This window comes from Callithrix jacchus, chromosome 13 (assembly GCF_049354715.1).
Source record: "Callithrix jacchus isolate 240 chromosome 13, calJac240_pri, whole genome shotgun sequence".
In the NCBI taxonomy this organism is placed as follows: domain Eukaryota; kingdom Metazoa; phylum Chordata; class Mammalia; order Primates; family Cebidae; genus Callithrix; species Callithrix jacchus.
Genome location: NC_133514.1, coordinates 58,382,309 through 58,394,334, shown reverse-complemented (window position 1 = coordinate 58,394,334; position 12,026 = coordinate 58,382,309). Strand labels below are relative to the sequence as shown.

The following is a 12,026-nucleotide window of genomic DNA, read 5'->3' as shown; positions in this document are numbered from 1 at the left end:
GTTCAAAAATCACAAGCCTTCCTCTACTCCAATAACAGACTTAAAGAAAGCCAAATCAAGAATGAACTGCCATTCACAATTGCTACAAAAAGAACAAAATACCTTGGTGTTTGTTTTAACTGATCTGGATTCTTGGTCTTCTGCTGATTGGTCTGTAGTAGTTACCTAAGTCCTAATGCTTGCTGCTCTTGCCTCCAAGTCCAGATTCCTCCCTAACCCACAGTCCTAATCTTTTGCGATGAAGTATGCTCAAAAATGTGTTGCCTATACTATTGCATAAGCAAAATGCTTTAGGGTTATCAAATATAACTGTCTTTAAAAGAACCAAAATGAAGAGTCATTTCATTCTAATCTAAAAAGTAAAAGACATCTTGTATCCATTTGGGGTTCAAGCTCTGTTAATAATTGATGTATAATTAGTAGCAAAGTATGAATTAATCAAACAATTAGGTTATCTATCACCATATCAATTACTAAGAAATCACAGTCAATTATTTTACGTAGGTATTTGTTATCCACTCAGCAACCTTAAAAGTTTTACTTAAGTATTTGCTATCCCACTCAGCAACCTTGGCAGACTATTTATAGCTCCTGCCTCCATGTTGTCTTTGCTATCAGCCATGATGCACCGCCAATAAAAAGTATCCTACTGGCACATTATATAGAAATCCCTTTGTGTAAAAACACACATAAAAAGCTGTGCATAAAAATTATATACAAAAATTAAAGGTTTATATGTCCTTCCGTGGTGATTTAAATGGAGATATTTGCCAAATTTTCTAAAACAAATGAGAACAATAAAAAAGCAAAAGGGCTGGGCACAGTGGCACATGCTTGCAATTTCAGCACTCTGGGAGGCCAAGATGGGAGAAATGCTTGTGGACAAGAATTTAAGATCAGACTGGGCAACATGGGAAGACCCTCTTTCTCAAAAAATAAATAATAAAGAACCAAGTGCCTTTATCCTTGTGTGTAGTCCCAGTTACTTGGGAGGCTGATGTGAAAAGATTACTAAAGCCTAGGAGTTGGAGGCTGCAGTGAGAGTCATGATTGTGCCACTGCATTCCAAGCCCAGACAAGAGACTCTATCTTAAAAAAAGAAGAAGAAGAAGAAGAGGAAGAAGAAGAAGAAGAAGAAGAAGAAGAAGAAGAAGAAGAAGAAGAAGAAGAAGAAGAAGAAGAAGAAGAAGAAGGAGAAGAAGGAGAAGAAGGAGAAGAAGAAGAAGAAGGAGAAATAAAATAATGCATTTTAGAAGAAAAATATTTCAGGGAAATGTGAATCAATAATAGTTACAGACACTATAAAAGATACTTAAAAATCAAGACAATGACAAATATTTGACACAAAAATGTTAAAAATAGTCATTACAGCATTTTGTATTGCCTTTGCTTTGCTTTGGCTAAAAGAACCACAAATGCCTCATTTTTAGAAGTTAACAACTTTGTAAAAAACGTTATTAAGCAGTTGAAGACTATTTATATGAAGACTCACTATAATATCAATGAATAACAATAATAACTTACAGGTATTTCAATTCTTGCTTTAAGCGTCTGGTCTTTTTTAATATTCTGAACTTGAATTGCAGATTCTGTTAAAATACTGGTTCCGGAACTACTGCAATCTACAACATACACTGGAAGGTTTGGAGCACCTGAAAACTATGTGAAGGATACAAAATAATGTATTTGATCATTCCATAATTGTCCAAAGTTTCAGATAATTCACGACAGCTACTATTTTTGGCAATGAATAAGAAAATTCTAAGTAAAAGTCACTAAAACTCTAGAATACTTCTGAACAAAAACATTAATTTTCTACTTTACTATGTAAAATTTACCTGTTTTGGAAGGAACACCAACTTCCTCAATCACTATTCTTTTCTTTTTTTACTTAACTGGGTTTTCCTTTTCTTTCTGCGGTCTTCTACCTACCTTCTATTTAATGATCCATTCCCAATCTTTTTTTTTTTTTTTTTCAAGTAAAGGAATAAAGAATAGCTACTCCACAGGCAGAGCAGCCCATTCCCAATCCTGAAAGACATTTCTGTCTATTCATACATAAAATAATTCATTTGAAATAAGAGGGAGGAAGTCAAGGGAGAAGAGGTGAGTCAACTTTTATTCACAAATTTATAAAACTGGGCATAGTTGGCATCTTTACTGGTTTAGGAATTATTAAAAACAAAACAAAATGAAACAAATTATTGGCAGTAAGATCCCACAAATCCCTCCATGGAATAATCATTACAGACTTAAGTCCTATATAGGCTTACTATTGAGTAGCTAAAATGTATAGTCATTGCCATTTACTACAATGGGACTCAGAATCTAAATATCTTCTAACAAGCTTACCTTACAATGAACAATTAATTTTGGTTGTGCTGTTATGTTGTCTGATTCATCTAAAACTTCCACCTGAAATGGGAAAGCTGTTCCATTTTCTGTAACTAAAATTTCGTAATCAGGCTTCACTTTCAGTCGACGAGGGTGACCTAATAGTAAATTAAACAATGAAATACCTATTCAGGTTTCAAAGACTAAAGTACTAAAATAGCAAAATAAACAACTTTAGCATTAAAGATTTAATATTTTATAAACAATGCCAACAAAGAAAAATATAAGCAACGCCCATGTTTAATCAGTTTCATCCCAAAATGTGTAGATTCAATACATGACAAGACTTATCTAAATTGTATGAAGTGCTTGGTGTCTAGGGTAAGTTTCATTCCACAAGGTACGACATAGTGATAACTCACATTAGAAATTACCTAAAATCTTTAAAAGATACTGGGAAAACGGTATTCAAAAAGAAAAATAAAGGCTTATTAAAACTATTTAGTAATTTTACGTGATGACTGATTTTTCTGGCACAAGTAACTATATGTTTTAGACATTCAAAGGATCAGTTCATGTAATGACATAACCAGGTCATTTAACTGTTAGATTGCCCACTACCTTCGATGTCATCAGCAATTAATATCACAAATTTCCTCTAAGATTAAGAAGAGTGGGCTTATACTTCTGCAGTAAGCCGGTCTGATTTGTTCCATAAACACTGATATTTTAAAATTCAATTAATGCTAAATACTGATAACATAAGTATACAGAGAGAATTACTAAAAATGATTATTTCACTTTGTAATAATATTAGTTAATATTTATGTACTATAGATGGAAACACTGTACTAGGTTTAATTAAGCACTATTCTTACATAAACTTCACAATAATCTTAATGAAGATGTTTCTATTATCAACCCCATTTTACAGGTAAGGAAACTGGGATCCAGAGAAATTAAGTATTTTGTCCAGGTCACAAGGCTAGTAAGTAGCAAATACAGGTTTAAATCTTGTATTTAATTTGAAACCCCTTGACTTTTATCACTACACCATGATACTTCCTATCTACCCCTGCAAAACAACTAGCTGCTAAGAATTGTACTACTCAAATCCATACTTTGAATAAGCTAACCTCAATAAATGAATGTTTGTTGATATGTACAATTTTTTTCTTATACTTCTACCAATGTGCCTACCTAAATTCTTTATCAATTGACCCTGGAGGGAAATCCCAAACAACTTGAATTTGTGAAAGTAGCTAATATGTTTCTTTTGCCTAAAACCAGTAAAAAGTCATATATATGTGATTGTGGCATTGTTCGTATCAGAGCTAAAACTCACATTCTAAACATTGCTATGTTTTACAGGTGCAGGCGGTTCTTACTTGGTACAGTACTGTGTTAATGAAAACTCATGCATATTGGAACTGTGTCCTCCACTGAGTACTACAGAACTGTGCAAGGCGAGGACTACCTGTAGTAACTCATTTAATCCTCCCAACAACTCCAAGGGAGTAGATATTATCTCATCTTACACATGAAGAAATTGACACACAGACGAGTTTACCTAGATATAAACCCAGAAGGGCTGACTCCAGAATGTACTTAGCACCTCTACTATAGAGTGCCTCGCAAATTAGCCGGCATAGTCTAGCCTATGTAGCTTTACTGCAATTTCATTAAATCATTATCAAATTAAGAAAAATTACATTATAAGTATTTCTTATAATATGAAAGTTATATCAACAAAATATAAATAACAGATCCATCTCTAATAAATATATTCTGAGAAATAGTTCCCCCCAAATATATTCAATACCCAAATTTTTCTCCCAAGATTATTTTTAGAATGTCAATAACATCTTCCTAAATGTTTTCCTTTTTAAAAATTGGTAATTTCTGTCAGTGCTATCGTTCGACATTTAAATGTATTTTGAAGACTTATACCACTACCAAGGCCCAAAAACCTCTAACTTTGTATCATTATACTTTATCATAAGAATATTATTTTTAAATAATTATGAATATTTCTTAAAATAATATTACCAGGTAGTAATCTGATTTTCAAAATCTGTGAGTCTTCTTTTAAGACTGGCAGAACAACTTTCAGGTTATAATTCTGTTGAAGAAAATACTAAAAGTTAAACCCAGTCCTAAATACATACTTAAGTAGTTTATCACATCAGTTCTGATTTATATTTTGCTTTTTTATTTTGATACCATTGTGGAAATTACTTATTAATTTTATACTTACTAAAATTATCATTGATGTATGTCAGAAATCTTACAGGAAAAAAATTCATCAATACTGCTTCCTTATGGACAGTGAAATGAAGAGAATTATGTTAGAACCTACTTTTCCAAAATATAAATATCGTTTTAGGATCAGTTTTCCTCTTAAGTTTTTGTTGTGAAAAGGCATAACCTCTGAATAATTATCATAATCAAGACAGATATTATAAAACATATGAAACAGTAAAGTAGAAAGAAACAAAAACCACAAAGTTTTTAAATGCAATGTGGTACTCTACATGGGCTCCTGGAACAGAAAAATAAATTAACTGGAAACAAGTAAAAAAAAAAATAGTCCATGGTTTTATTGGTAGTATTTTGTCAATGTTTAGATAAATATATAAAGTTCTGTAAGACATTAATAGAGGAACTTTTATATGCAACCTCTCTATACTATCTTTGAACGCCTTTGTAAGTTATTTCCTTTAAAGTTATTTCAAAATAAAAAGGTTTCTAAAATCTAGAAACTTTTAGTAAGTTTATCTTACTAAAGTCAAATTTTCTGTGAATTTCAAGTTGTTTTTCTGGAAAAATCTGAATTCAGAAAGAATCAAGAACTCAATTTTTAACTCGATTATATAAAGCAGTCTATGGTACTTGAAAAAAATATACATGCTCTGTTTTAAACATCACACTGATAGGGAAAAATTTTATAACATTTAATGACACACTGAAAACAAAAGTTAGGTAGAGTGTTCCTTTTAGTCTGTTAAGTCTACTAGCTGCTTTACAGACCTAATTAAAAAATTACCTTATTAGAGTTTGTGTCTTTAGCTACCCTGTTTTTTTGTTGCTGTTGTTTACACCAAAAAACTATACACAGGATCCTTTCCCTAACTTTATCTGTCACCAAACACTTCCTTTTGTCTAAATACCAAAGTGATATGTTTATAGACATGAGCTGAAGTTTCTTGTATTTCTAACTGTCATTTTTGTTCTAAGAAAAATTCAAAAGTGGACAGAAACAGTAGGAAAGAGAAAAAAAAAAAAACCCCAGCGTAGTTCTGGATAACTGTGTCCAAAAAAAAAAAAAAATGGCTTTGAATGTGAAAAAACTGAAATAGTGATAATAGGGACAGGTGAAAAATATTTAATTCATGTTTAACCAACAACGGTAGTAAATGTGCCAATTTTTCTTACAGATGAAACTGCTAATTCAGGTGGCATAATGCTGATTAATTCCTAAGGACCCAACTACTGTCATCTGGTTTTTAAAAATAGGCCATTCCACTTTTCATTTACAATTTCATTCTTATCATATGAGAAATAAATACTTAACAAGTATTATAGAATCTAAATATAATGCTTACCTTGCCTTGACAAGCGTTTACAGGGCCCTTAGCTGTAACACCTTGAATTACAGAATTTGGTCCTTGGTTATTTCTTCATAATGTAAAGATAAACCACTGAGGAAAAAACATTATTTTTTAACTCCCCTCAATTGCCTACAAGTAAGCTGCAAATGTGTTTTTGCTTTCTGATGTGACATTGGCATGTCTATTTTTCTAATAAAATATTTTTTTAAATATAAAGAATTAAACAAAAAAGTTTCAATGGATTTCTTTTACAAAGAAAATTGATTCAAGAAGTATTAATAAGTGATACTAATGGGTTAAACACTGAAGATGAAACAATAGATACAATATAAAATTAAAATAGCACATATTGAATTAGTAAAGATACAAGATAGTACCTAATCCAATGCTAGACCATGTATACAAGCCTAAGAAAAGGAAATACCCAAAAAAGCCAGGTTTAAGGATGCACTCAGCATTTACCATAAATTATTTCAAATCTTTTACCAGTGAGATTTTAGAGAATTCTGGGCATCTATTATTAAACTGAATGGCCATTTAGATAAAGTTCAAATGATAACAGGCTTATGATGACATAAACCTGTTAGAGTATATACTGAGATCCCCTAATCTACTTTCATGAGTAATACGGTTCCTAAAGCTGATCCCAAAACTAATTTTATCAGATTTGACCAGATGTAGATCTTTACAGTGGCAAAATTTTACTCTGTCAAAGGTAAAGAAAGGGAAAAAAGTTAAAAATATACCATGATGGAGAAAAAGCCGTGTTTTTCTGAGTAATGAAATTTAAGTTTTTACAGATATTTTCAGAATAAATTGTAAAGCTCATTTGAAAAAAGATGTAATATGGCATACAAGATAAATCCCCTGGGAAAAATGGCACATTAAACATATACATCTACTTTCACTGTCTCTTAAAACCCCACTAATACGACATAAAGGAATTTATTTTACTGATTATTAAAGGAAAACATAAAGAAAAAACAGAAGGGAAGCAGAGACAGGGCAACAAAACTTATCTGCTAGAAAATAAGACAGACAAGTGGCAAATTATAGCACTCTCCAGAAAGCTGAATTGTAAAATAGAAATAGAAAAAGCTAGAAACCAACCTCTACCATAGAGTACTCAGGTACTGTTCGGAACTGGCAAAAGGAAAAGGCTTAAACAAACAAAAAGACTGATGACAGGTTTAGAGCTCAGATCTCCAGGTATCTCCTCTCTGCCTGTGGCAGATGAGTGAAACATGAATCTCTGAAAACGTTAAAACAGAAGCTCTTTGAACCAGAGACAGCAGATAAGTTGAGGATAAGAATAAAATACTAAAAAAGAATAGAAGGGGTAATCTGGAATGAATGCATATGGATACAGACCTCTCTGCCACAATTCCCACCCCAGCGCTGTTCCTTGACTGACTAGGAACCAAACTATTCCCTGCTCCAGGCAAAAGACTGAAGATTCTTTGAGGAAATTGCCCAGCCCAAGACCTAAAAATACTGTCAACAGGATTTACCCCCAACAATGTACTCCAGACAGATCGTCCTACAGTGGCGCTCACCAGAATAGCCTCTCTCACCTGCATTGGAGTCTCCTACTCATTTACAAGCAGATGACCAACAACCAGGTATCTCTAGACACCAAGAAGAAGCAATTGACTAAGCTGGATTCAATAGAGAGTATCTATATAGGTAAAAGTAAGTTTAAAAAAACAAAAAACCTACTATTTTCTTTATCAGTGAAAACAATATTATATTTATAAAACAAGATCTTTAAAAAGTTTCAGAGAACCAGAAAGAACTCACGGCAATTAAAAATACGTTCGCAGAAAGGAAAATCTCAAAGGAAAGGTAGTAATCATAAGGTTGAGGAAATCTATCAGAAAGTAAAACAAAAACACAAAAGGATTGAGGGAAAAAAAATTTTTAATTGGGGATCCAGTCCAGAAGGTCCAACATCCAATAACTAAGAACCCTAAAAGAGAAAACAGTGATGACAGAAGATACAGAATGAAGTATTTCGAATAATGAATTGTTAGGAGACATTATATATACTTGCAAAAAAAACAGGGAGTAAGACATAAACACCTAAATGACTTCGGCAATAAATTCAGTCAAAATATAAACTTCAGTGAAGCAATTTATATATGACATTAGTCACAGAGGACAGCTTGGAGTTAATTACCCAGATATAATAAAATTGACTAATATTTTAAATACTAAATTTGAACACCTTACACACAAAAAAATTAAGCTAAAAAAAAGTGAATGCTTAACAAATATGAGAGGACAAATACAAACTGATCCTTCAAATTTCCTTGCTTCAAGAACTGGCTGAATATCAGTTACTAGTTGACTGGTATGACCAAATTCATCCTGAAATTCCAGAGGGTTATTGAATGGAAGGCCAACATGAAAAGGAGGATCCAGAAGACCAAATGAAAATTTCTCTGGCTTACCCTCTTTAACAAAAACAAAAATGAAATAAAAACCACAAACCACATTGGTCAGAAAATTCACTGAGGGTCAAAAACAGGTCCATTTCTAGAAATCAGACTATGTCAAAGATGGCATTTTAAAATCAGTGCAAAAATTATATGTTATGCAGACAATCCACTTGGGAAAAACCTCCCAAGTAGCTGGGACTCAGGTATGTACCACTATACCTGGCTAATTTTTGTATTTTTTTTTTTTTTTTTGGTAGGGGCAGAGTCTTGTCATGTTGCACACACTGGTCTTGAACTCCTGAGCTATCCACCTGCCTCAGCCTCCCCAGGTGTGAGCCATCATGTCCAGCAATTGTACCTTTTCATAGGAAAGAACTTTTAAGGCAAAACACGATATTCAATAGTTATAAAATGATATATATGATGAAGTTAAATAGAAGCTCCACATGAGAAAATATCTGCAACATAAGTAACAAGAAAAATTCAGACTACATGAAACCCTCCTATAAATCAGCTGTTCTCAAAGTGTGGTCTCTAGTCTTGAAGTTTCAGCATCCCCTGAGAACTTATTAGAAATGTAAATTCTAGGGTCCATCTCAAACCTGCTGAATCAGAAACTCAGGGTGAAATTCAGCAAGCTGTGCTTTTAATAAGCCCTTCAGGTGATTCTGATACAAACTCAAATTTGAGAACTACAGCTTTAAACTATTAAAATGGGTACAGTAAATGAAGACGCATTTATAGATGGCACACAATGTCCAATAATGGTTAGAAGAGGTACACAATCTAAATATTAGAGAAGCAGTTTCACCACCAACTATGCTAAATATATAGTTCAGCCAGGAATGAGCATGCAGGCAACTGGAACTCTCACAGTGAGAAGTGAAGGTACTACGGCACAGCCTTTTGGGACTTTCATTTCTTGGTATCACCCTGAAGAGATTCTATTAGCACATGTACACAAAGTGGCATAATTTTTCTTTCTTTCCAAGTAACACTATGGTTTATAATAGCCAAAAAATTGGAAACAACACGATTCATCAACAGGAAACTGTTTAAACTATAGTGTACCTATTTTATGAAAATATGTTCCACAGGTGTTAAAAGAACATAGATTTATGTGTAAAAAAAACTCCTAAAAATTTTAAAAAAAGAAAGAAAGAAAACCGCTCCCAGGTTTTCTTCTAGATAATCACAGCTACTCAGATCAGTTATCTCCAAAAACCCTGTATCAGTGACTCTGCAAAAGCAGTAAACAAGAAAAACGACAAGAGTAACATAATTGGAAAGTCAAAGAACATATGAATAAGTGTAACTGACTTAGCAGAAAGACCCAAGAATAACAAATATTCAAACAACAAAGTAAGCAGAGACTGAATCTGATTCACAGTTATCGGACACCCTGCTAAAAGTCTCAGAAATGGCTGTATAAAGTTATAGTGAAACTGAAATAAAACAATAAGATTGGGTGAAGTCAGTTTAAGAAACAGTTTCACAGATCCTCCTCCTTCGATGCATGGGCTAGTCAACAACCCTCCGCATCTCCAGCAAAAGATGGAAGATTATTCCTCAGGGAAAGAAGAAAAGGTCCGGAAGTGAGAGACACAGCACTACTAAAAGCATCACTGCCCAAGCATAGTGGCTCAAACTTGTAATCTCAGCACTTTGGGAGGCCAAGAAAGCAGGATCACTTGAGCCAAGGAGTTCAACACCAGCATATGTAACATAGTGAGAACCCCATCTGCATTTTAAAATATAATTGATTAAATTTAAAAGTGTCATTTAAAAGAGGAAAGTGTTTGCTTATATAAATCTAATGGTATCTACAAAAAAAAGAAGAAAGTGTTTATTGAAAATAGGAAAATCAAGTGGAAAATTACATACTAAATGTGGAGACCCCCACAAACACATATAAATGGTCTTTCCCAGCATGGTTCCCAATATGCTGGCAGCTAGGTCTTTACCCTTTTAGCAGGTAACTGGAAAGCTCCACTCTGGAGAATCTGAACAGCCAAAGAGACAAGACCTTAAAATTCTCCTATCATAATTTCACCCAAGGAAATGTAAGTTTTTAAGTGTCTTATTCTTAAATGTAAGCAAATCACTAGTTCTATAAGAGAATATCTAATGAAGACAAGGAGAAAAAAAGCAACATAAAAGAAACAAACCATGAACAAGAAAAAAATGCTGTTAGAAAAACCCCTACTATTATTAATATCCTCAGAGAATGAAGATACTGAATTCACGAAGTAGGAAGTGAATGCTTAAGGAATTGTTTAGCAAGAGGATTTTAAGAGATTTTTAGAAATGAAAAATGGTAGCAGAAAGGAAAAAAATAGAAAGCATAGAAAATCAAGCTGTTAAGGAAATCTCCAATAAGGCAGCAAAACAAAAGCAAGAATGGAAAGCAGAAAAAACAAAAATAATATACCAGTCCTGAAATCCAACATCTTAACATTAGATGTTTTAGAAAGAACAGTCTGGGCACAGTGGCTCACACTGTAATCTCAGCACTTTGGGAGGCCGAGGCAGGCAGACTGCTCGATACCAAGTGTTTCAGACCAGAATGGGCAACATAACATAGCAAGACACCGTCTCTACAAAAAATGTTTTTTAAAAATTAGACAAGGCTAGGTGCGGTGGCTCATGCCTATAATCCCAGCATCTTGGGGAGGATGAGGTGGGCAGATCACCTGAAGCTTGGAGTTTGAGACCTGCCTGACCCACATGGAGAAACCCTGTCTCTACTAATAATTCAAAATTAGCAGGGCATGGTGCTGCTCGCCTATAATCCCAGTTACTTGGGAGGCTGAGGCAGGAGAATGGCTTGAACCTGGGAGGCAGTGGTTGTGGTGAGCCAAGATCATGCCATTGCACTACAGCCTGGGCAAGAGAGCAAAACTCAATTTTCAAAAAAAAAAAAAAAAAAGGTGCAGTGAGCTGCAATCACGCAATGGCACTGCAGCCTGGGCAACAAGAGCAAAAACTCTGTCTCAAAAAAAAAAAATAAAAGAGGCCAGGCGTGGTGGCCTGTAATCCCAGCACTTTGGGAGGCTGAGATGGGCAAATCACCAGGTCAGGGGTTCAAGACCAACCTGGCCAACATAGTGAAACCTTGTCTCTACCAAAAATACAAAGACATTAGCTGGGCATGGTGGCAGGCATCTGTAATCCCAGCTACTTGGTGAACTGAGGCAAGGAGAATCACTTGAACCTGGGAGCAGAGGTCGCAGCGAGCTGAGACCACACCACTGCACTTCAGCCCAGGCAACAGTGCAAGACTGTCGAAAAGAGAGGAGAGGAGAGTGTAAGATTCCTTGGAGGGGAGGGGAGAAAAAAGAAGAAAAGAGAAAAAAGAAAAGAAGGATGGAAAAAGAAAAGAATAGAAAATCAAAGTGAAAAAAAAAAAATTCCTAGAAAATAAAACAGGAATTTCTAGACTGAAAGGGTGTATGAGGTATATAATTAGAAGTCATACACTTGAAAATTTCAGAAACTGGGATTTCCCTAAACACCTGGGGATTGGGGAACAAAGACTATTTTCGGGGAGGAGAGGTCATATGCAAAGGGTCAGGAATCAGGACAGCCTTAAACTTTACCAGCAACAATGGAAAGTAAAAAACAATGTCTTTAAAATTCA

General features: G+C 34.2%; 1 protein-coding gene across 1 annotated transcript in view; it reads right to left on the bottom strand.

The window, feature by feature from the left end:
• LOC100397645 (structural maintenance of chromosomes flexible hinge domain-containing protein 1-like) overlaps positions 1-7,525 on the bottom strand; it is a 54,755-nt gene extending 47,230 nt beyond the window's left edge. The window contains 4 exon segments of the mRNA XM_078346878.1: positions 1,525-1,659; positions 2,353-2,492; positions 4,384-4,456; positions 7,520-7,525. Coding sequence (XP_078203004.1) covers positions 1,525-1,659; positions 2,353-2,492; positions 4,384-4,456; positions 7,520-7,525 — 354 coding nt within the window.
• Positions 7,526-12,026: the final 4,501 nt, after the last annotated feature.